Genomic DNA, 25,328 nt, shown 5'->3' with positions numbered 1-25,328 from the left:
AGCGTCTGAAAACGCGATAGTATTGTTTGTTCAAGTTCATAGCAAGCCCTGGGGGTAGAGGTGATGACTGCGATACAAGCAAATTTCATCCGCTTTGGTGCTGCTCCTGCCTGATGCGGTTTGCCTGCCGTCTGCTAGCTAGCTCCGTTGCTGAAGGCGTCGCGGAAATCTAAAGTTTCTTTTATTATGGGGCCGGTTGACAGTAAAGGGGTGCCGGGTGTAGCGCCTTTATTTGAGTGCTGGCCAGTCCCGAAGTGCTAACAGCTGCGGCATCGATGCAAAACCGGCTAGTCTTAGCGGCGACTAGGGCAGTCAGGGAGCAGCGCGCAGTTTGTCACCCGGCGTTCCTGCAGGCGGCGTCGTTGCCGAAAGCTCCACTCTTGCACAGGCATGCTGTCATTGCTTGAATTTAGGAGGCAGACTTTATGGCAGCATGGCTGCTTTGTATTTTTCTTGTGTGAACGGGAAGTAAGCCGAGCCTGAAGGCCTGTCGATCAGCCTGGATCCTGTCTGGATCACAAAAATGAGCTAAAGCTTGTTCTTGATATAGATAATAAACTCTGGTATAAGAAATTTGAACTGTATCATCTTTGAGGATCGCTGACGAATACTGAGTTGCTGGGAGAAGTAACAAATGTGCTACGAGCAAACTTTGTAGCGAAAGCTACATTGGCAACGAACTTGCGATTTCGCTGTGGCGGTGCTCCGAGGAGGCACAGAGACCGACCTTGAGCCGTTGCCTAGCAACCGCCGCAGCTGGCAGATGACGCCGCGCGGCGTCATCTGCCAGCTTCCTCGCAGTTGTGGCGCTATTAAATCTCGACTGTTTTAGCTTTTTTTCGAGCGGTCACTTACAGCGAATTATCATTTATAACGAATTTTTTTGCCGTCCCGCTGACTTCATTATAACGAGGGATACTTGTACTTGTCTTTAGAACTTGTCTTTGTCTTTACTTGTCTTTAGAACAGTAAGACTATTTTTACTCAAAGCCTTCAAAGGCCTCATCTTTGGACTCGCTGTCAAAAAGTTTGCCGATTTCTGGCGGCAGCACTGCTGGGACATTCTCTTCACATTCAGAATCGCTGCTCTGATCGTCATCTTGCTCAGGCTCTGATGAAGCTAGCAGGACAGCCTTGTAGAAGCGTGCAATTATCATTGCCACTGCAACTGCTTTCCAGGCCTCATGCACCCAGTTCACAGCTTCGCTATACGAAGTGCACCGCATGCGTGCAGTTGCAGCATAGCTGTGATCACCTTCGGTCATCCATGCCTCCCAAAGGCATGGATGACCGAAGGTGATCACAGGTGTTTGGGTGAGGTCAGGGGCTGCATGCCAAATTAAAAGCAGTGCATTGGGTTGATGCACTTTGCTGGCCACTCTTCACATGCAGAGGAACAGGAACTGGCCATCTTGTTTTCCAGCTAGAGGCTGCAGTTTTGCCAATGTTGGCTGTTCCTCTTTGTTGGCCTCATCGGTTACATGTAGATGGGTTGCGCACGTGCCATCTTGTTCTCTCGTGGACATCTGCGTTGTGCAGCCTATGTACATGCAACCGATCCGAACCAGCTTGCCCAGCAGTGCGACCTGTTGGCCACATCGTGTGGCGATTCTCAGGGTGTTGCCTCTTTGCCTTCCCCCCTGTGGCAGGTGATGCCAGGCCTGCTGTTGTGCTTTGTGCTGCGCTACGATGCCTACAAGAAGGCCCAGCTGAGCTCGGCCGAGACGGGCCTGCCGCCGCCCAACCACCTCAACAAGATCTCCTACTTCCACTGCTCCCTCATCGGGTACTTCCTCGGTGCGTGCTGCCCCCGTCTGCCGTCCCTTAAAAGGGCCCCTGACCAGGCCTTGGAAGATTTCAAACAAACAAGCGCAGTGCATTAAAGATGATAGTCTCTGTAAAATACTAAAGCTATGCACGCCCGAATAGTGGTAAAAATTCAAGCCAAAGCCCTTTCGCACTTCCTTCCGAGAAAGCCAACCTCCTCATCCTCTACACTTGCATCCGAGCCATCATGCAAGCTCTCCCGTGACCATGCCCCTGATGTCTCGGTGAAAGGCAATTCAATGGTCCATCATTCCGACTGACTGGGGATGGGCAGCAGCAGCCAATGCATTGACGTAGCTCGGGATGGCACTCTACTTCTTACTGTGCCACGTTGTCTGCTTGGTGTGCGCACAAATTTTTTCACAGTGCTTTTCATTTTGGCACTCAAAACAAGAATTTTAGTTCCTTGTGCCAGTTCATGCATGCTTCAGAGTGATCTGTGTGCCGTGTTGTTCATACAGCCTTCCCCTTGTTTGCGCACTCAAACACTCCTTGCACACCCTCTGCTCCTCGCTCGTCCATCAGGTCCACACTAGCACTGTCCCGGTTTCTTTCAGAGCCGTTGACAGCCCAGCACTTAGCAGCAGAAAAGACGCAAATGCTCAGAAGAACCAAACACACAAACACACATGCAGAGACACGCACACGCGCATAGGCTTGCTTTCCAAGAAATGCAAGAGGGTTCCTGGGTCCATGTTTTGGCTGTCCGTTGAGCTTGGACACCCAGCTGTGGGGCTTCAGAAGCATGTCACAAAAACTTCCTCCCTAGGTTGAATTTCGATGAAGTCGGGAGTTCTAGACACCCGTCTACTGTGCATTGTCAGTGCATGTTAAAGAACCCCAGGCGGTCAGAAATTTCCGGAGCCCTTCACTACGACATCCCTCATAGCCTCAGTCGCTTTGGGACGTTAAACCCCATAAGACCAAACCAACCTACTTCTGAATAAAAGGTACACCTGCCACTCTGGTAGTAAAATGGTGGGGAGGTTTAACAGGCATTTATACATATTTATACAGGCATGAAAAGGACGCTTGCTAACAAGGGACGATATGGGCGGAAACGAGTGTAATGGACGCTTGCTAACATGTTGAGGTGCTTGCCTATCTAAATCATCGAGCTGGATTCTCTGGGAGAAAGGACAAACACACAAAAAAAAAAATGGCTGCGAATTAGCATTGTTAAGCACGAAATATTGTATAAAAGCACAGTTTTGTAGGCGATAGCGTTAGGGAGCTCTTGTCGCAGAAGATCTGGTGGCGTCGGCAGCGACGGAAGCGTTGACTGAAAGTGAACAAATCCCCGAAAAACCCCCAGAAAAGCAACCTGGGAGGTAGATGGGCCAGTTAGGTCACATGACCTTGTGGATTCATCACAACCTTCCCACCGGATTGCAAGCAAACTGCCCATTATGTCAGGTGGCAGTTAAATTAATGGTTGGTTGTGAGAGGTTGCTCGGGGAGAGCAACCTGGATCTCACAAGGCCCACACAGGGAGCACCTGCCACCACAGAGTAGCGGCACATCGCTTCACCGCTGCCCCACTGCGCCAGGAGGGGCATGAGGACTCCCAGTGATTTATGCGTGTTAAGTAAAGATTGCCCAATTCTGCGTATATGGGCATTAACCCATTAGCTATTTTGCAGGTGGACACCACCGCCACATACCTGAAAGTGTGATTGAGGTGTCCACTGACCCAGGCAGCCAGTTATGCGCGTCTTTCAACTTTCCCATCATCAATACCAATCTACCCAATGTATGCCGGCAGCCTGTGATCCAGTGCCACGTTTATGCAGCATTGTTTGTCAGCGCCAATGCGCATTGCTCTAGTGCCATACTTCTGCAACAACGTTATCTACGCCAACGCATGCAGCGCACATCTCTCTCTCAGTACAGCCACATAGCTCGAAGCGCGAACGTTAGTTTGATAGTAGTATTAGTTGATGAAGAAGACGACGTGTAATGCACAGCGCTAGTGAGCATTGCAGTTTAGCACGAGGCATGATCGGCTGCGGCAATAGCCTAGTGCTCTCGTGCAGTGCCCAGTGAAGCTGATCTGTTTGTTTATTTATTTATTTACACAGTACTGCTTGCCTCTAGGTGAGGCTGTAAGCAGGAGTGGGAGATAAGAAAAAAAAACAATGTGACATGCGTAAAACAAATCAAGGCACAATAAGCTGCCTTCACAACCAGTGAGATGCACTCGTGAGCAAAAACAGATGTTGCAAAGTTGCGCGCAAAAACACATAAAGCAATCTCAAGAACACTCCGTAATAGACAGTTACAAATGCTTCAGTAGAAGGGCATTCTACAATGCTGGCCGGAAGCCGGTTACACTCACGGACAGTTTTCGGAAAGAAGGAGTTAGCAAAGGTTTCAGTGTGACAGGAATAATCTTCAAGTTTTTTGCTATGATGCGATCGGGTGGTTCTTCGGTGCACAGGCTCTATGCACTCGTGTTTGCGTGTACCTAGTTTATCATGAAACAGTAAGTGCATGTATTTTAATCGGTCATACTGACGCCGTTTTTGTAAACTGTCTAAACCTGCCTTTTTTACTAGAGCACTAGCAGAAGTACGCCAGCTATATATGATCAGTGTACAAACCTAGATGCTTTCTTTTGCACAGATTCCAGCTTGTCTATGTTGCCACGAGTGTGCAGGTCCCAAACAATTGATCCATATTATATTACTGGTCAAACTAAGGTCTTGTACGCTATTAGTTTAACTTGTTTGTACATTGTCACAGAGTTATTCTTGAATAACCTAATTTCCGCATGACCCTCTTCACGATGTCCAATATATGTTCATTCCACCTTAGATCCGATGTTATGGTTATGCCTAGGTACTTATAGTTGTTTACCATTGCGAGAGCGCTGCTGTCTATGGAATATGAGAAAATTAACGGTTGCTTGTTGCGTGTTACGGTCATGGCAACAGATTTTTTTGTGTTTATTGACATCTGCCAATCTGAGCACCAGGTTGCAATCCTTGCTAAGGCACCATCAAGTAGAGCCTGATCGCTGGAGTTGTGAATTTCATGATAGATTATGCAGTCATCCGCATATAGCTTAATTTTAACAGGTAGGTTATGAACTATACAAATAAAGGCCCCAGAACAGATACCTGTGGTATGCCCGACTTAACAGGCACAGGAGCAGAACAGACGTGATCTATTCTGACACATTGGCATCGGCCACGTAGGTATGCTTCGATCCATGCAAGAAGCGAATTGTTTTTCAGCAGTGGTTCTAGTTTTGAAAGAAGTTTAGGGTGCGAGACGCGATCAGAGGTTTTTTTCAAAATCAAGAAATATAATGTCGATGTGGCTTTGGTTGTCAATGGCTGCTGCGAAATCGTGAGTTTGCTTGAGGAGTGCTGTTACTGTGGAGTGCTGTTCATGCTGCCGCGGGTTCAAATCTCAGTCGTGGCAATGTTTATTTGTTTATTTATGGTTTGGTCAGGGTCACCCTCAAGGTCAAGCTTCACACAGACCGGTGAGCCGGTTTGACCTCGTGAAGTAGTGCTTTCGCACTAAAAGTGCATAGAATACGGAAGCACCGCCATTTGTCACCGACTCTGATGTCTCATTTCTCGTCACACAGGGTGCTTTTCTCATGCCAATGCACAAAGTGTATTTGCTTTGCGCAATCGCAATGTGGTCAAAGCGGTCAAACCTAGAGAAGACTGGCAGCTTTTTCTACATGCACACAATGCACAAAACGATGCACACAATGCAACGCTTGCAGAGGAAAAGTTAGCCTAGCGGGCGCAAGCTTTTATGCAGTAAATGTAAGAGTTGCTGCACAAATTAAGTGGTGTTCCATACGTAGGACTCGAGGCATACATGGGTTAAGTGCAACCTGCACAAACCGTATCCACGTATTTTTGCACAAAGTGTATGTGTACTGCAGTAGTGCTGACATGGGCACTGCACAGATGGCATTGTGCGGGTGGTGCAACTTCCTCCCCCTTGTGCCAGGTCTGCTGACGGCCACGGTGTCCTCTGAGGTGTTCAAGGCTGCTCAGCCTGCCCTGCTCTACCTGGTTCCTTTCACGTTACTGCCGCTCCTGACCATGGCCTACCTCAAGGTGAGAGGGGGGGGCAGTCCCCCTTTCATGCATGGAGGAGAGGGGGGAGCACACAGGGGAGTGGGGACACTGCGCGCTGTCGGCCCGCGGACAGGTCAGGCAAGGAGGCTCAGGTGCCTCTCCCCTCGCGGGAATCAGCGGCAGCCCACGAAGATGCTTGCGCTAGCTCTGGCAACTGGGCTAGCAAGATGGCCCCGCCCATTGAGGAATTGGACAAAGGGCCGCACCCGCTTCCCAGGACTTCCTGTGCAGTTCGACAAAGTTTTTCTGTCATTCAGTTACACAGTCATGGGTAAGGAGTAAAAACCGGTTTGACAAGCGTTGTCAAACACTTCAAAATATTCTGACAACTGTGGTACGCCCAGCGCGTCGTCTGTTCTTTTGGTCCGCTGCATCCGCTTGACGTCATCGGATTGCAGGCCAGTTTTAAGTGGCGTATGAACATGTAATGTGCGGGCTGCAAGCGAACAGACCGTCGTGTGAATCATCCTTAACTGCTTCTCTATATTGGGTAGTGACAGTTGTAACCTAGATGGTGCTCTTAAACATGCCCTCTTTGAATCAGTAATGCCAATGTCTGTCTCCATGATGGAAATTTGTGACCGAAGCCGTTTCCTTGATGGAAGACAAATGACGCTCATGAAGCATGTGCAGGGGTGCACAAGCATGAAAACCTGATCGACAGTGCTCTATATATTTTTCTAATCTCGAGTTTCATTGTTTCGAAAGTAACTGCGTATTTAATTTAGTTGCAGTAAGAAAAGTGCATGCTTGCCTTCTGTGTAATTGCTTTCCTATTTGACATCGGTCTCTCATAACTTACTTTCACCACTGCAAAGAGCTTATGTGTATGGAAGAACTCTCTGTCTTATGTAACTTCGAAGCCCACATCTTCGTGCGTCTGAGTGGCAGTGGTTCTAGGCGCTTCTCTCTTTTTTTTTTTTTCTAAACAGCATTGGCTGCACAAAGGGCTCTGCCCAGGCTTAATAGCATCTGCACATGGCATGTTCACAAACACCTGCACGCACCTCCTGCTGAAAGACGTAAGAATATGTGGGCCCGGCATATGTGGTGGGCCTTTTGTGTCACGGTTTGGTGCCAGCCACGGTTATTGTTTTGCAAGCTCACAATGCGGCGTGGGCCGACCCCGTGGATGGTAGTCGCAGCCTGTGTGCTTGGTGGCTGTGGTGTGTTAGTTGTAGCTGTGGCACGCCGCATAGTCCAGCCAGGTCCAGAAGCCGACCCGACGCGATTATGTTTAGGAAGTGCTTCGTACCCAACTGCAGGTCAGGCAACTAGGCTTGCCCAGTTCGAGTACAGTTGAATCCCGCTACAACGAAATTCACGGTGAACGAAAAAAAATTTGTTGTCGTGGAACTTCGTTGTCACAAAAAATTGATGTGAAACGCACAACAGAATTACCCAAGAAGCAGAAAAGACTTTTATTTCCAAAAATCGGTAATCTTTGCTTGCTTGCGCTTCACGGCGAGCAACGACGTCACACGATTTTCACATTCGGTCAGCAAACCCATTGCGACATCGTCATCATGGACAGCAAGGAAATTCCGAATGAAATCGAACGCGTCCATCACCTTCGAGGCGGTTGCCGCAGCGGGTGCATCCTGCAAGTTACCTTCGTCCTGAATGTCACCTTCGTCATGGGAAGAGTCATCATTCCGGGCGGCTTTTATGATCTGCTCATCACTTAAGTCTTCATGAGCGATAACACAGGCGTCAGCGCCGATGTATTCATCGAGGTCAATATCAGGCGGCACGTTTCCCGTTTCTTCCAGCGCTTTCCAGGCGGCCGTGATATCCGGAGCCGGTGACGCCCCTTCACCGTTGTCGTCTGTAACGTGTGGTGTTACGTCAGCCGAATTTCGTCGTTCTTCGGCAAATCCTGCATGCCTGAAACAGTTCGCTATTATTGAGCGACCCAGTGAGCTCCAGGCAGCAGACATAATTTGCAGCGCCACGTACATATCCACCTTCGTCTCTCGGCCGGTTTCGATGTTGAAGAGCAGCCGCTGAATTAACCGCCCACGGTAGGCACGCTTCAGGCTCAGAATTACCCCCTGATCGAGAGGCTGTCGGACTGATGTGCAATTAGGCGGGGAAAACCTCAGCTCCGTGTTAGTAAGCTCGACTTCGTCACAGTGATGAGATGAACAGTTGTCCAAAAGCAGGCAAACTTTACGGCCCTGCCGCTTCATGTCGCGGTCGAATGCTACCATCCACTCACTGAAAATAGCGCGGGTCATGCACGACTTGTTGTTCACCTTGTACTGCACGGGTAGGCTACGGGTCCCCTTAAAACAGCGCGGCTTGGCACTTTTTCCTATGACTAACGGCGGACGTTTGTCCGAGCCATCCATGTTGGTGCAAAGCAGCACCGTAATGCGCTTTTTGCTGTGTTTACCCCCATGACAGCGCTTCCCCTTAAAGTTGAGCGTCCTGGCCGGCAACATCTCATAGAACAGCCCGGTCTCATCGGCGTTGTAAATATCTGCCGGCGCGAAGTCGCTTAAAATGCCGGCCACGTTGCTCGCCTTCCACGCAGTAGCTCCGTCAACGTCGGCGGACATCGATTCGCCACACAACACTTTTCCGACGATATCATGGCGAGCCTTAAAACGGTTGAGCCAGCCAATGCTGGCTTTAAAATCGTCAATGCCGAGTAGGCACGCATAGTTCAATGCTTTTTGCTGGACGATGCTTCCGGTGAGTGGGACGTTCCTGGCTCGGGCTTCAATAAACCACGCATGCACTGCTTTGTCCAACTCTTCATGGAGGGGCCGCGTCACCTTTTTATGCTTGAAGGATGTGCCTGAAGCAAGTGCCTTTTTTACGCTGTCCTTACTTTTGAGGATCGTAGACAGCGAACTTGCCGGAATTCCAAAGTCTTCAGCGATTGCCGCTTTCTTCCTTCCGCTTTCCACTTGGGCGATGATTTGAGCTTTCAGCTCGAGTGAAAGGGTTTTGCGTCTCTTCACTTGCGTTGACATCGTGTCCCGCAAACGGATGAAAGCACGTCGTCGTCAACGAAGAGACACGCTGCGAAATGACGCGACCACAACACAAAGCCAAAATGGCGACACTACCGTCACGTGATTTCATGCTTATTATGGCTTTGGATTTGGCTTGAACTTCTTTTTCGACACTTGTTTCGGTTTCGATTTTGCTCGCGAAAATTTCGTTGAAGCGGAAATGCTCTGTAAAAATTGTTCGTTGTGCAGAGAAATTTAGGGCATTAATTCCTATGGGTTACTGAAGGGGAATAAAAAATTATTCGTTGTCGCGGGATTCAACTGTACCACTTTTTAAGGCTCCATCGGAGCCTGCTTGCCTAGAACTTTGGCACCACGCAATCGCCAGAGCAGATAGGATATTGCAGCTGATTGAAAATGTCTGCACAAAGCACTTCCCCGAGCATATGATATCCAAATCATGCTACGCCAAATTCATAGGCAAGATCCTTTTGATTGCACTGAAGAAATCATACTGTTGATGAACACTGTGTTCAGCATTTTCCTCCGGGTGTCCAAAATATCTGACAAAACGGGCTCGTTCAAGAAAAAATAAAAAGGAGCAGACAACGACATACAATTTTTGTCACGTTTTATTCTTTACTGCATTTCTGAGCTGTTATGTTCTTTCTTGACTTTTTTTTCGCGATCCCTTGAAAATAATAATAGCGGGGTTCTGCTGTGTATGATGAAGTATTGTTGCGCTCAGTATGATTTGCAATGCGTTCAGAGTGAACCTGGGGTTGATTCCTCTTTATACATAGTAAAATAATGCACCCTTATACAGCGTACCCAAGCTGCAGAAACATTAAGTGGACATTGTTCATTGCATCGGTGGATAATTGCACAAATTTCCAGCTCAGCTTGTCTGTCAGTGCTTCTATAACTGACCACCCCAGCCACAACTCCTGTGTCGCGGCTCATATTGAGCACGATAGCACATGTAACTCATTGCCTGGTTTGTTCCGTGGCAAGGCTTTCAGAAATACATGTGCTTTCCTGGTTGATTCAAGGAGCCCTCACTTTGGAGTGCTAGTTGGTTCAGAGAGTGTGGTGCTCAAACAAAGAGTGCGCAGGTTTTGTGCGTGCCGTGCCCCTCTTGAGCGAAGTGTCTCCGCGCTAAACTCTGTGGCCTTGCTCTCACCGACAGGGCGACTTGAGGCGAATGTGGAGTGAGCCATTCATCAGCAGCCCGCCTTCCAAGCACCTGGACGTCTGACAGGCATCGCCGCACCTGCCCGCTGCTTTAGCACTCCCCTTCTCGCTCGCGTGTGCCCGCATTCGCGGGTGTGTATGGGTGTTTGCGTGTGTGTGCGCGTGCGTGAGGGACATTGACTGCCCCACGCGCCCGGAAGAATGTGTAGACCTCATCGCGCCACCCCTCTCACCACTCCCCCCTCTCCTCTCATCATCCCCACAAGGACAATGACTGCCACCGCAGGAAATGCCGGTCGAGTGGTGGCTGCTTCGCATTGACCCTCATCGTTCCCCTGACAAGGAATGGTGACTCTGCCGCAAGGCCCGCCTGTGGCTGGCTGCACCTCGGCTGGGACTGAAGGAAGGAAGCAACTGAGCCTCGGCAGAGTTACCCCCCATTCGACATGGTGTTGCAGTCTGTTTTTAAAAGGCATCTTTCTGGGGCAAGTGGGCAAGAGCCAGAAAAAGAGGCTGCAAAGGTGGGTGCCAGTTCGGTCCCAAACACGAGTCTTCCAGCATTTAAAAGGTCGGGCACTGTTCCTGTCCTTTCAAGCATTGCCGTTTCTGTAGCGGAGCAGCAGACCCACATTTTGGTGATCCTTCGAAGAAAAATCCCCAAGGGAGATACATTGGGCTGTTCTTGTGTTGGGACCAGGCTGGACCTCATCACCTGGCCTTCCTCTCTAGAGTCGGGGAAGCTCACGTGCTTTTCGCGATAGTGGCGACTTAAATTGTCTCATTAATGTCTGCACAGCAGAAGCGTGAAGTAAGGTAACACCTGCAGAGAGTGTGGACAGAGAAACTGTTAGCATGAGGGCTGAGGCTTTTATTTTGCTTCTCCCGTCTTGTTTGTTGTGTTGCAGTCGTCCTAACTTGTGTGCTGTGAGCGTGTTGTGTAAGGCTACCGTTGAGTGCAGTGAATCGCTGAGCTGGTTTATTCTGTAGAGTGCAGGTCTTAGGCATCCGTTCCTGCGTTCCGCGTCATAGTCGGCATCGGCATTGTCGGCGTAACACATCGCCTGATAGGTGGTGTGTATAGGCGTGTGACAGATAGCACATTGGCACAGAGTAGCAGAGCAAAACCTGCTCTCAGATTGTGTGTTACCATCGTTACTGTAGTAATCGTCTGTCAGTTTTTTTATTTTAAAGCCCCGGAAATTTGGACGTGTCATCTCTGCAGTGGTCAGTCAGGTAGGAACTCACTGGAGATGATGATTAAAGATGAGCATAGTTGTTGCAATGCCGTAATTACAACCCACAGAGTTTTTCTGCACCTCAAGAGACAGCTACTCTGGTTTTCCATCCTTGTGCTCTTTTGTGCTGACGATACCTTTCCTGCGGATGGTGCGTCGACAAATGTCTGGCTCTGTACTGCAGCCAAGCATACTTTGTGCTCCCCGGTCACATCTGTGTTGACGCTCTGTTCAGGGACTGCAACGCAGGACCCACACTCTGTGTTGCAAGAATCAAAGCTTCGTGATCACAAACCTGGGCTCTTAATCATCACCTCCAACTCCTGCCCAGCGGGGGTCACTACAGACTGTTTCATTCCCACTTGGAGCGAAAACAAGAGCACAGCTTTTAGTGAGCAGCTTCGTTCTGTCCACAATCTCTTCCGAAAGACGGGTAATGATGGCTGTACCCTGAGCACGTTGACACTTGTTACTGTTTGGCCAGGTTATGAGCGTACCCATCGAATGAAGAAACACTGAGCCGATGCTTGTGGCAGCTCTGTGCGATCCAAGGTTACTATGCAGTGGTCCTTCTGCACTGCAACTAACAGCTCTGCATTGCACGCCATCTCTGCTAGTGTCCGCCCCTCTGTTTTTTTGTTTTTTTTTCAGCAAAGTGATGCAAGAAGACTGCATTTTATGCACGCAACAGCACACACGAGTTGCACAGGAGTGCTGCTGTTTGCGGGTGCCCTTGCCTCGTGCGGCAACTTGTCCACCCCCACTCCCCTTTTCTGGTTGGACCTTTTGTTTGATGTGGTTGCTCCTTGCAGTACCCCCCCCCCCCCCCCCCCCCACCCCTTTTGACTTTTGCGTGCCTCGACTTCTTATTTATGGAATCATTTATCATTGTTCGCGTCTTCTCACACTTCATTCATTTTTTTCAGCCGCAACTTTGCACTTCCAGAGAGATGTGCGAGTGCTCTTTTGTGCCTCGAGCTTTCCTTGTTCGGTTGCGATAGCTTGCTCCTTCAGCCAGGCTACTTTGTTTCTTGCCACTTTTGTGTTGCTGAGATGTGCCGCAGTCATTCGGGACTGCTGGGTGGCACAAAAAGCCACGTCCTGAGTTGTCCTGGTCCACTGCCAAGTATAAATGTGCTTGGAGTGCCTAAGTAGATGCAATTGCCAAATGTGCTGTATTTGCCACTGACCATATTGACAGTGTGGGATCATTAGGCGCAGGTGCCAGTTAGGTTTTGCTTTGTGGCAATGAGCTGTAAGGACTTTGCAATAAGGGAGTAATTACTCATCCACTCCACCTTGGGGGATTCCCCTAAACATTTGACCGACTTCGCAACAGTGTAGTCTTGGTAGTATAACACAGGTCAGTTGAGGCACTAAATTCATGGTCTATGCCCACCCTTATAGAAACAGTGTTGTTATGGCACAGAAACCTGAAAGGGGGATGTGAGAACTGCATTTTTCCCTCTTCGCAGATGTTTTGCACAAGCACCATTTAATTATGCTCCTTGAGAGTAGGTTTACATTGTGCCCAATTCTGAAATAGTTGCAGTTGCCAGTGTTTTAGCGCAGAGCTTTTATTATTGTGGTGTTGAAGCAAGCTGTTCTCTCTTACTATGTCACATGCTGCTTCTGAGCACCAAACCAGGAGTAACGAAACCTTTCACAAGCCTTAAAGCAGCATGTACAGGAGCACCTAGTTAGCTGACCAACTATGAAACTGCAGCTGGTTATCGTGCATTTAGAGTGCTCCTTCAGTTTGCTTCAGCTTTTTCCTGGTTTGTGCCTTTACACACACACACACAGCTCCTGGTGCATTCTTTGTCGTACCCTTGTATGCAGAAGAGTGCCACCTACTCTAGAGGGTCCCCAAAAACTAGTGCTTAGAAGAGGAATGCCGTGACGAGTGTGAATGGCGTTTAAGCGTGACGAGACTGCTACCTTAAAACTTCATCGGGAATCAGAATTCGCCAAGATGTTATGGCGATGTTGACTATTCTCAGGTGCACTGTTCTTTTTGCCTCCTTCTGTGAACGGGCCTCAACAATCTTTCTTCTCAACGTAGCTTCTCCGCGCACAATGCCCCGTAAGGTAATGCGTGCCACATTTTTTTGTTCATTTTTGTTACCTCCTACCCACCAGGTTGACTTGCAGATAGAACTTGTAGTAGCCACAGCTGGTGTTTTCTACCACTTAAAGTTTGTGCGATAAGTAGTGGGACACTTTGTTAAGTTGTGGTCGCATGCACACATGCACGCACGCACACGCCTCCTACACTTGCACATAGGACACGGAACTTTAAAGCCAAAAGCTCGGCATATACAGCGCACATTGCTTTTCCTGGACACGCCCAGAGATGCTATTGCATGTGATGTGTCTGACCCATCCAAACTCTGTATGGAGCAACGAAAGACTACCCACTTTGGTCATTCATTTTCCTGCCATTGCTTCATACGACACCACAAGTGCACAGCCCACGAAAGCTTGCGCATCTTGGCTGAGATGGCACTTTTGGCCTCTACTTTGTTGAACACTTTCATGAAATACTCTCCTGTTTTTTCTGCATTGGCTGCTCCAGTTTGTGGCAGTCGAGCACCAGCACTACTGTTGCTTTGAAATTTATCTGTAGTCGTAGCAAGCCTCACATTGTTTTTGCTGAAGGAAGTACCGCAGTGTATGAGAAACCCAAGAGCTGAGTACAGTGAGTTGTGCTCTGCACTGTAACCAAACAAGATAACATTGAAATTGGTTTGGCTATTCCAAGGAAGTCGAAAAGAACCAATCGGCACGCTCATCACTGCTGTCAAGAAGCTTGTGGCTTATGTCCAGGGAACAGAGCTGTCAAACGTTGGATACTGTGCACAAGAAGCGCAGAGGAGCTGATGCCCTGCCGAAGCCTTTGCAGCAGACTCGCACATCCTTTGTTTGTTCCTCGTCGCACAGTTGTAGCAGATGTTCGCACACGGCTTGTCTCATTTCGCTTAGAACGCACTCATCTGTGTTTCTGCCCAGCGGGCAGGAAGGAAGAAAAAAGGAATAAACTGGAAGAGCGGCCAGAACCTGTGGCCTCTTCCCCGCCCACATTTGCATGCATCGCTAGTCTCTCGGAGAGCACTCGCACTGTCAGTGTCGATTGACTGTGCGCTTCTTATTGCGGCCAACGGCCCGCTTGCAGGTTGCAGAGGAGGCGTCTGTGTGGCAGCTTCGCGGTCTTTCAGTCGGTCGGTCATCGCCATTGTCTAAAGCATTTCCTCCTCCCAGTCTTCCCGGGGTTTCTTAGGAGTGCGCCAGCATCGGGTGGCTTTCCGGGCGTCAGTTTTTGTAGGTCGTTGATTATTTATTGCATTCCTGTACACAATCGAGAATCGGCTGACAGCAGCAGCTCTACGCGTGATATGCGATGGCGAGGCCCCTCTCCCTCTTCTCTCCTTTGAGAGTTGGTCGTTTCATATTAGATTATATATTATATATATATATAAATATATACATACAAAACGTGTATATAGATATATTGAAATGTGAATTTGCGGCTTCCAGTTGGACGCAGCCGTGGTGACGCGCCACTGCAACATCATCGTTGTACTTTTGAGATTAGCGCTCGGCAAATTGTAGAGTGAGCTGCAGTGGCAGAAGGGTTTTATATCATGTGCTGTGTTTTGTGGCTTGTTCAGTATCATAACTATACTGTTGTGAGAGAGCTAAATGAACTGGAAGTGTGGGAAGCGTGTGTCATGACTTGGAAGAGTGAACCATGGGGTGTGGGCTCAAGTGTTGCCACTCTTGACACACACCTCAGTGTCTGCTCTCTTGAAGGCCAAGCACAAAGTGAGTGTGATGAATGAATGGCTGTTGTTTTAGACTTTTTTGTCTGTCTGGTTTTTTAATAAAGCCTTACAAAGGACCGAATTTCTTGCCTCTTTTGTCACTTCAAACAGCCTTGTACACCTTTTGAAATGTCAGTAAGTACACACATGCTACAAACTGTTTGACTGCTCATTTGAAATTTACAGTAATCCCTGGTTATAACGAAATCGCTTTACTCGAAATATCGCTTTATTCGAAATTTCTTCCGGTCCCGACTCAAGCGCTTGCATTTTAAGCCGCATTACTCGAAGCGCACGAAGAGCTTGACCCGCTTAGACCGAAGTGGCGAGCGGAGGCATCGCCGCCGTGGCGGTGACCCTTTGCGCATGCAGAGCCAAATTAATACCGCGGACAAATTAGACTCATGCAGGCATAGAACAGGCCACAAAAGTACCAAACCCATGATCGGTGCCCTGCCTAGTAACGGGCACCAAGAGAGTGCCGAGTGTCCCCTGCTTAGCGGGGCCAAATTCCATGGTGCAGCGCGCCCGAACCGTTAATCTCGGTCGGAAGCGCATTCCTGGTGTTCCCCGTGACAGAATCCACACGAAAATAAAGTTTTCCTTGCGCTTTGCGATGCCAGAAAACCGCGCTGTCTTTGATGCGGAAAAGTGGCCGGTCATGCTCGATTCGCGCCATTCGACTAGACTAACGTTCTAAATATGTGGTAGGGTGACTGAATTTTGTTGTTACGGCGGGGACACGTGTGCGAAAAGCAAGCGCGATTCACCTCGGCGCCATGTTGCGAACGGCGCTGCAACGTCCGATTGCAGCTCGCTGCCTGCGTCCAACCTGCTAGATGTCAACGACGGGCCGCTCACGGCAAAAGCAACGACGGGAAGCGGGAGCCAGTGCGAGCGCGGAGAGCAGCAGCGTCATGATGACGTAGGGCGCGCTCCTTTGAGCCGGGCCGGCCTGCCCACGGCCGGTCTCGATGCGCTCGCTCGCGCGCGTCGAGACCGGCTGTGACCTGCCAGCCTTGATGCTGACTGCCGGCGTCTGAAAATGCAATCGTATTGTTTGTTCAAGTTCATAGCAAGCCCTAGGATAGATGAATGTAAAAAATGCTTCATTTCTGACGATCGTTGGCCAATACTGTGTTGCTGGTAGAGGTGATGACTGTGATACAAGAAAATTTCATCCAATAGCCGCTTTGGTGCTGCTCCTGCCTGATGCGGTTCGCCTGCCGTCTGCTAGCTTCGTTGCTGAAGGCGTCGCGGAAATCTAACGTACATTTTATTATGGAACTAGTTGACAGTAAAGGGGTGCCGAGTATAGCGCCTTTATTTGAGTGCTGTCCAGTCCCGAAGCGCTAACAACTGCGGCATCGATGTGAAACCAGCTAGGCTTAGCGGCGACCAGGGAACAGTGCGCAGTTTGTCACCCGGCGTTCCTGCGGGCGGCGTTGTTGCCGAAAGCATGCTGTCGTTGCTCGAATGTAGGAGGCAGACTTTATGGTAGCATGGCTGCTTTGTATTTTCTTGTGTGAACGTGAAGTAAATCGAGCCTGCCGGCCTGTCGAGCAGCCTGGATCCCGTCTGGATCACAAAAATGAGCTAAAGCTTGTTCTTGATATAGATAATAAACTCTAGTATAAGAAATTTGAAAACTGTATCATCTTTGAGGATCGCTGACCAATACTGAGTTGCTAGTAGAAGTAACTGTGCTACGAGCAAATTTTGTAGCGAAAACTACATTGGTCACGAACTTTCGATTGCGCGGTGCTCCGACGAGGCACAGAGGCCGACCTTGAGCCATTGCCTAGCAACCGCCGCAGCTGGCGGACGCTGCACGGCGGCATCCGCCAGCTTTCTCGCAGTTGTGGCACAATTAAATCTCGACTGTTTTAGCTTTTTTGTGAGCGGTCGCTTATATCAAATTATCGCTTATAACGAATTTTTTCGCCATCCCGCTGACTTCGTTATAACGAGGGATTACTGTATTTCTCTGGTGCACCCACTTGGGATAAACTGTCACTTGTGTCCTCTTTGCAGAACAACCCTTCATGCATTCATAACCTACATACAATGGCATTGAGAATTCACACAAAGAGAAACGGGAGAAATATGGACCTCAACAGTGTACGACATCAGTGGACGTTGCAGTCCTATGACGTTGAGTTGTCACACGTGCAGGCAAAAGTTGCTACATGCCTTTTTCTTATTTTAAAAAACAGGCTCCCCATAGAAACACTTCTCGGTGGAATCTACCGTATACCATGTGGAAATGGCAATCAAGCATACAAGGATGAAACTGGCAATATTGTGCAGAGGCTGACAGCACTATTACAACTTCAAAGAGAAAAAATGTCCTCTAATGCACTCACTGAAAGTGCTGAAGCCAGAAGAGATACTATTCGAGCTACATGCATACATTGAAAAGAACAAAAACCTTGCAAAGTTGGCTGTATCTTGGTCTGAGCAAGCCTTTAATCACAGTGGCACACACATGCCCTTTGTCTAGGTCATATAATGAAGCCTGTCCTTTTGCGTCACTAACCCATGGCGAACAACAAGCATTTATCGGTTCTTCAATGGTCCATGTTTCTCACGTTTGTCTTTACCTACATGCATTGGTGAATGCAGGAGCAGAGTACAGAGTCTTGCTTATGGTGAAGTTTCGCAGGATATACCACAAAACAAGGCAAACCAGAACATGCTGTGCTACATGGCCACTCTGCCTTCCTCACTACTTTTAGTTGTTTCTTCATGTGGTGCCAGAGTCCTTCGTACCACTGCCTCAAACATTTTATCTTTTGTCTAAACACATACTATTAGAGGCATGTTTTTAAGCAGTTGCGCCTTGTCGGATGACTACTATAAATGCTGCCACATAATATAAAGAAGGAAATGGGAATGAGGGGCTCGTTATGACGTATACATACAAAGGAACCCACCAGTCACTGAAACCAGTGACTGCTGGGTTCCTTTGTATGTATACGTCATAACGAGCCCCTCGTACCACTTCTTTTATCTGCTCAATAGCTTAAAGAGGGTCTTGGTTCTGGCAGTCTTTATGCCATAGGTAACATAAGAGGGTTCTCGCACAGCTTCTGCCCTCTCCGTTCGATCAAGTTCTATGCGGATCTCGCAGTATTACTGGACATACGCTTTGGACGAGGGGGGCACTGGCAAACATTCTCAAGGTTAGGTTACACGCAGCATAAGTACCCTGGGCAGCTGCCGCCATAACTCAGTTCGTAGAGCACCGAACACGAAATTCAGAGGTCGTGGGTTTAGGTCCCACCTTATCTTTAAGCGATAAAATAATTATACTGTTATTCTCCCATTGATCAACACCAAAAATTAAAAATAATCATTCCCCCGTGCTTCTTGGTTTCTGTGATTGTTGGTTTCCTTCAAATATAAATATAAAGTTTTAACTTACGAGAAATTTCAACTTGTCCAGTTTGCCATTGAAGCAGGCATGTTGAAATGCGGTGGCGACTAAATTGTGGGATGTCTGACCAGTTCACGTTAGTCTCGGAGAGGATGAGAATGATGTGAGGCTCTTTTTCATACGCACGTAGCACATTAAAGGTTAATTATTTTTCCTCCTTCAGGACCTTCATAAAGGCCTGAACCTAGACTGAACCATTCATGTCAGCTCCCCGGTACTTTAAGTGTCAGTCATCACAACCGTCATCATCAGACTGATGCCCTCTGCAGGGCAAAGTCCTCTCCCATATCTCACCATACTCAACTTCAAGGGGAGCGAAAGGGAGATCATTGCAGAACTTAAACGGAGATACATTCTATCGAAACGCTGCTGCGGTGACTTAATGGTTATGGCGCTTGGCTACTGACCCGAAAGACGCGGGTTCGATCCCAGTCGCGGTGGTCGAATTTCATTGGAGGAGGCGAAATTCTAGAGATCCATGTACTGTACGATGTCAGTGCACGTTAAAGAACCCCATGGGGTCGAAATTTCAGGAGCCCTTCACTATGGCGTCCCTCATAGCCTGATTCGCTTTGGGACGTTAAACCCCATAAACCAAACGAAACATACAATTGGAGAGTGTTGATCTGGAGATGGAAGACTACATGGGCACACAGAATGAGGAAATAGACCAAGATCGCAACCTGGGAGGTGCGTGCTGTACTCGTGGTATAGTGTACTATATAATCGTGGGCATGAGGAGGGATAACTGCCCTGGCGAAGATCGGGCGACCACCAAAATGGGTGACAAGTTGTTGGAGGTTGTCATGAAATTCTTTAACAAAGGCTGGTCGGAAGGAACAGTTCCGGGGAATCGAAGATGGCAGAAGTTCTGTTCATTCCGAAACCTGGTGAAGAGATCAGTATCCAGAATTTGAGGCCAATATAGCTAACGTCATGCACCGGCAAGTTGATGGAAAGAGTAATACATAAAGGAGTTTACTGAAATTTAGGTAGCACTGGCCTTTTCCCAAATACAATGTTCAGCTTCAGACCAAACATTTTGACTTAATACATCTTTTTTACAGCTAAAAGAAGAAATCATCGACAAACCTAGAGGCTGTCAGACCAAGGCAATCCTAGCATTAGACCTCAAAGGTGCCTTTGATAATGTGAAACATGATATACTAAAAAATTTACAGGACTGCAATTGTGTAGTAATGATGTATAATTATATTAAAGAATTTCTCTCGAATCGAAGAGTTAGGCTAAATGTTGGAGTAGTAAAGTCAGAGTACACGTGACTGGGAAGTAGGGGCACACTGCAGGGGGCAGTGCTGCCCCCTTTGCTCTTCAACGTTGACCTATTAGGACTACCAAGTAGGCTAGACAGCATACAGGGTGTCAAGTACATGCTGTATGCTGTCGACATTACGATTTGGACCTCCGGAGGGTCAGTTGGGAGCATGCAGGAAGGACTGCAACGTGCAGGTGATATTGTGCGACAGTACTATAATTGTGGACACCAACGTGCACTCGACAAATCGGAGTTACTAATATTTAGGAAGAAAAGAGACTCTGACCTTGTTATAGTATTTGTCGGGTGAGCGCAAATTCAAGAGGTACCACTTGCGAAAATGTTGTTAATTTTTGTTTATTGGTGTTTAACGTCCCAAAGCGACTCAGGCTGAGAGGGACGCCGTAGTGAAGGGCTCCGGAAATTTCGACCACCTGAGGTTCTTTATTGTGCACTGACATTGTGCAGTACACGGGCCTCTAGAATTTTGCCTCTATCGAAATTAGGCTGCCGCGGCCGGGATCGAACCCATGTCTTTCAGGTCAGCAGACGAGTGCCATAACCACTGAGCGAAACTTGCGAAAATAGATCTTAGGTCTGTTAATAGATGGCATATGGGCAACAACGTGGAAATGATTAGGCGATTGAAGACAACAACTGACCAAGTGGCAAGAATGATTAGAAGGGTATTAAACCATAAGCATGGACTTAAAAAAAAGAAACCATGAACTTAATGCGGGCTTTTATTGTTAGCAGAATCGCTTACATATAGCACCATATCTGAAATGGAAGAAAAGTGAGAAGAACAAGTTGGACGTCATAATGGGCAAAGTACGCAAAAGAGCACTTGGTATCCCAGTCAATGCAGGAACAGAGGCTACCACACATGGGCATTCACAATACTGTAGACGAAATAATTGAAGGCCTTTGATGTGGCTGTCAGGAAGCAGGACAGGAAGTGATGTACTCGATAGAATAGGGCTCCCACGCATTTGGTCTACGGAGGACTTGGAAGACCAGCAAGCAGCAAGATCGAGTTGCAGCCCATTCCGAGAAATATTCACCCTGGATATAAGAAGAAAGGCTAGGGCGAACGCCATCATGAGAACATGGGGTGGGATAGAAGAGGCAGTTTACGTAGAGGCAGCAGGACAGGTTAACGAGATATCAGCCATAGCATGCACGGTTGCGCAAGGGAAATTAGATAATGGGGCATCAATTCGACACCAGGGAATCGTCCAGGCGGAGGAGGCGGCGATCGATTGCTTTGGCGATATGGTTTCCGGGAAGGTCTCGTGTAATTACGGACTCCACGACTGCATGTTGTATCTGTACCAGAGGAATAATTGGTGAACACGCGAATAGAACACTCAGAACTAAAGAAGATACATACTTTAAATCCATAGTCATATGGGCTCCAGGACACTGCGGATGTTGGAAACGAAGGCGCTCACACCGCTGCCCGCGTGCTATTACCCCGGGTCTCCCAATACTCGCAGGATCTTAATCATTCAGTAGCGCTATTAAGCTAAGGATTTACTCCAGCATTTTTAGATTAACGAGGAAAGTAAATGCTCAACCGCACAAAAAAGTGGCTCTGGCTCAACTCAGCTGAGCCAGGATATACAGAGTGAAAGCTCTATTAAGCATAGTTCGACACGGTTTAGCTTTAGTTCATTTTTATTTTTTCAAGACTTCAGTGGGAGCAAATCATGAGATGCATCACGTCCCACAAGTGCAAGAGCGAGCTTCCAGACAGCGTCCAGAGCGGCGGTCGGTGCAGCAGCGGACGTGACTGCCAAGCGCAAGAGCGAGTCACGAGACGCGTTACATGCCACAAGTGGCGAGGAGGAGCGGTCAAGCAGCATCCAGCGCAACGGCGGACGTAACTGCCAAGCGCGCAGCTATGGCGTGGATGAGGAAGGTCGAGGCACTTGCCACGCGCAGATCGGTGGTCGGTGCAGCAGCGGACTTGACTGCCAAGCGCAAAAGCGAGTCACGTGACGCGTTACATGCCACAAGTGGCGAGGAGGAGCGGCCAAGCAGCATCCAGCGCAGCGGCGGACGTAACTGCCAAGCGCGCAGCTATGGCGTGGATGAGGAAGGTCGAGGCACTTGCCACGCGCAGAGCGCTGGTCGGTGCAGCAGCGGACTTGACTGCCAAGCGCAAGAGCGAGTCACGTGACGCGTTACATGCCACAAGTGGCGAGGAGGAGCGGTCAAGCAGCATCCAGCGCAGCGGCGGACGTAACTGCCAAGCGCGCAGCTATGGCGTGGATGAGGAAGGTCGAGGCACTTGCCACGCGCAGATCGGTGGTCGGTGCAGCAGCGGACTTGACTGCCAAGCGCAAAAGCGAGTCACGTGACGCGTTACATGCCACAAGTGGCGAGGAGGAGCGGTCAAGCAGCATTCAGCGCTGCGGCGGACGTAACTGCCAAGCGCGCAGCTATGGCGTGGATGAGGAAGGTCGAGGCACTTGCCACGCGCAGAGCGGTGGTCGGTGCAGCAGCGGACTTTGACTGCCAAGCGCAAGAGCGAGTCACGTGACGCATTACATGCCACAAGTGGCGAGGAGGAGCGGCCAAGCAGCATCCAGCGCAGCGGCGGACGTAACTGCCAAGCGCGCAGCTATGGCGTGGATGAGGAAGGTCGAGGCACTTGCCACGCGCAGAGCGCTGGTCGGTGCAGCAGCGGACGTGTCTGCCAAGCGCAAGAGCGAGTCACGTGACGCGTTACATGCCACAAGTGGCGAGGAGGAGCGGTCAAGCAGCATCCAGCGCTGCGGCGGACGTAACTGCCAAGCGCGCAGCTATGGCGTGGATGAGGAAGGTCGAGGCACTTGCCACGCGCAGAGCGGTGGTCGGTGCAGCGGCGGACGTGACTGCCAACGCAAGAGCGAGTCACGTGACGCGTTACATGCCACAAGTAGCGAGGAGGAGCGGCCAAGCAACAGCCAGCGCAGCGGCGGACGTAACTGCCAAGCGCGCAGCTGTGGCGTCGATTAAGAAGATCGAGGCACCTGCCACGCACTATTTTGTACATGCGGCGCTCCTCCCGTTAGAGGTCAAATCTAAGAGCCAGATGACCTTCATGCTCGGCACGGGAGGAGTAGAGCTTTTCGCTGTAAAATCTAAACAGCAAGGGGCATGCAAGTGGTCATCCTATGGAAATTGCAATCGAATACTTTTATAAATCCTGTCAAATTCAGCTATATGTTCCAAATTCGTACGATCCGCGTTGCGCCTACTGCGCTGAAGTGGCTAACTTATACCATATATGGTATGGGCATGCCAGAAAAACCAAGCTATGCCAAAAATCAATAACCCAACAAATTACTCGCTGCCCCAAATGAGCTCATATTTTGTCCATCCGAGATGTACAGCGAACAACTTGCCATAAATAGCTGGAGTCAGAAAAATGGCGTCATGACCCCTTTAATAATAAGCGCTCACCTTTATTGAATTTACAGTTCGTAAAATGGGATGAAGAACAGTTATTGCACACATTATTCCCAGGTGCCAAATGTGAGGGGTTTTATTCAAGCGCGAAGAGTGCCCAGCAGAACGATGGTTTCCTTTAATTAACTGTCACACCCTGCCCCCCTTCTTATGTGCGGGTGCATTTGATGCACCTGTGATCGAAAATTATATCATGCTTCTACAGTTTTATAAGGTTGGTCGGTAGGTTTATGGGGTTCAACGTCCCAAAGCGACTCAGGCTGTAGGGGCGACACAGTGAAGGGCTCCGGAAATTTGAACCACCTGGGGTTCTTTAACATGCACCTACAACGCACAGTACACGGGCTTCTAGAATTCTGCCCCCGGTGAAATTCGACCACTGCGGCCGGGATCGAACCCGCGTCTTTCAGGTAACCAGCCGAGCGCCATAACCACTGAGTCACCGTGGCGTTATTACATTCCATGGAGCACGCACTAGCAAAATATTCCTGCAGTTAAGGATTGAGAAAAAGCCGTCGCAGGCATGCAGGTCGTTTCGCCACGTTCTCTCCGCTGGGTCATCTCCAAGGCTGTTCTAGCGGCTAAGCTGGGCAGCCGATACCTCTCACCCCAGACCATGATCAACGTATAACCATGTTGTTTTAAAGCACTCTTATCACACCCCTGCAGGAACGATGTGGGGTTAAATTTTTGCAGGTCAGCAGAGGGCGGTCAAGTGACAATAGTGACATATTTGCAGTTTTCTGCGTTTGTTTTAAGTTTCTACACTGCTGCGTACATTGCGAATTCGGAGCTTTTTCTGGGAGTATGCAACAGCTAGCAGTGATTTCTTTCTCCTTTGAAATTAAATACCCTTTATACAGTAAAAGATCCTTAATTCGACCCCGTTAATTGGGAAATCCGTATAATCGGAACTGCCGGCTCAGTCCCGGCCGGCGTCGAACGGTCGTTAATTCCTACGCTACGGGTCTCGCACCGGTTAATGCGAACGGGCTCCGAAGGGAAGGCCGCGTCCGTGTATGACCGGTGCGGCAAGAGATTGTTGAAATAGGTTTACTGAAAATCTGAGTTCAATGATGCGTAGTCGCTCGAGCACCTCTGAACGTTCGTGCGACGGCAGGCGTGGACGCGAATAACAGATGCCCAGTACGACCGCTTAGTTCCGGTTTTGCCTTCTGAGCTTCCCGCCAACCAGCAACGACGACGGTGGCTCGACTAGCCAGCGTCAGCCAGCCAACCCAGTTGAGCACAATTTATTTCAGAGGATGTTTGGGGTTTTCTTCACTCCCTCCCCTCCACCCCATTTTTTTTTCTCTCGCCGCTTCAGCGCTGTTTCCGTCGGTTGCGCTCGCGTCGCGTGATGCACCAGAACTGCGCGCTCGTCATGTGCCGGTCGCTGTTCGTGCGATGAATGCTCCTCACTTGCGACAGTGCTTCTGTGATAGCGGCGGAGCTCTACAGCGTCGCGCCGTGAAGGATGCCGGCCGGGGTCCTTGTGATTTTGGAGCAGTTTTGCTTCGATGCTCCCGACAAGCAATAAAGCGTTGATTTATTCCTACCACAGCCAAAAAGTTACGTCATAGAAACATACGAGAAAAAAAAAGCAATTCTCGACAGTTTTTCCGGGCCATTCGATAATTCGAACTTTCGGATAATTCGAGCGTTTTTTCCGCTCCCTTGAAGGTGTACTAGATATGGTGCTTTTTATGGCAACTAGTGAACGCAGCAAATAATATTTCGCTAAACAGTGAGCCAAGTAGCACGTTCTCCGCCATTTCCATGCAGACAGCTTCTGTAACCCGTAAATTTTTTGTCTATTTCTTTTAGCCTCATGTGCATCTTGAAAATAAATATGAATTCCTCGAGCGCTCATCATGCAAATCCCGGTGTTTCTGTAATTCAACTTCCAGCTTTTGGGAAACCTTTTTCGCAAAAATTGCTAAAAAGACTATATAATTGTTTTTCTTGAGACGTACCTGCATAAACTATTTAGACAAAA

The 25,328-nt window shown here is 48.9% G+C and overlaps 1 protein-coding gene across 1 annotated transcript in view; it reads left to right on the top strand.

Annotated features, from left to right (window-relative positions):
- SppL (signal peptide peptidase-like protein) overlaps positions 1-15,237 on the top strand; it is an 80,824-nt gene extending 65,587 nt beyond the window's left edge. Inside the window, exons 11-13 of the mRNA XM_089572752.1 lie at positions 1,650-1,797; positions 5,806-5,915; positions 10,092-15,237. Coding sequence (XP_089428878.1) covers positions 1,650-1,797; positions 5,806-5,915; positions 10,092-10,160 — 327 coding nt within the window. The 3' untranslated portion in view covers positions 10,161-15,237. The remainder of the gene's footprint in view (positions 1-1,649; positions 1,798-5,805; positions 5,916-10,091) is intronic.
- The last annotated feature ends 10,091 nt before the right edge of the window (positions 15,238-25,328 follow it).

This window comes from Amblyomma mixtum, chromosome 2 (assembly GCF_055824585.1).
Source record: "Amblyomma mixtum isolate Tamu chromosome 2, ASM5582458v1, whole genome shotgun sequence".
Classification (NCBI taxonomy): domain Eukaryota; kingdom Metazoa; phylum Arthropoda; class Arachnida; order Ixodida; family Ixodidae; genus Amblyomma; species Amblyomma mixtum.
This window is presented reverse-complemented; position numbering and strand designations above follow the sequence as displayed.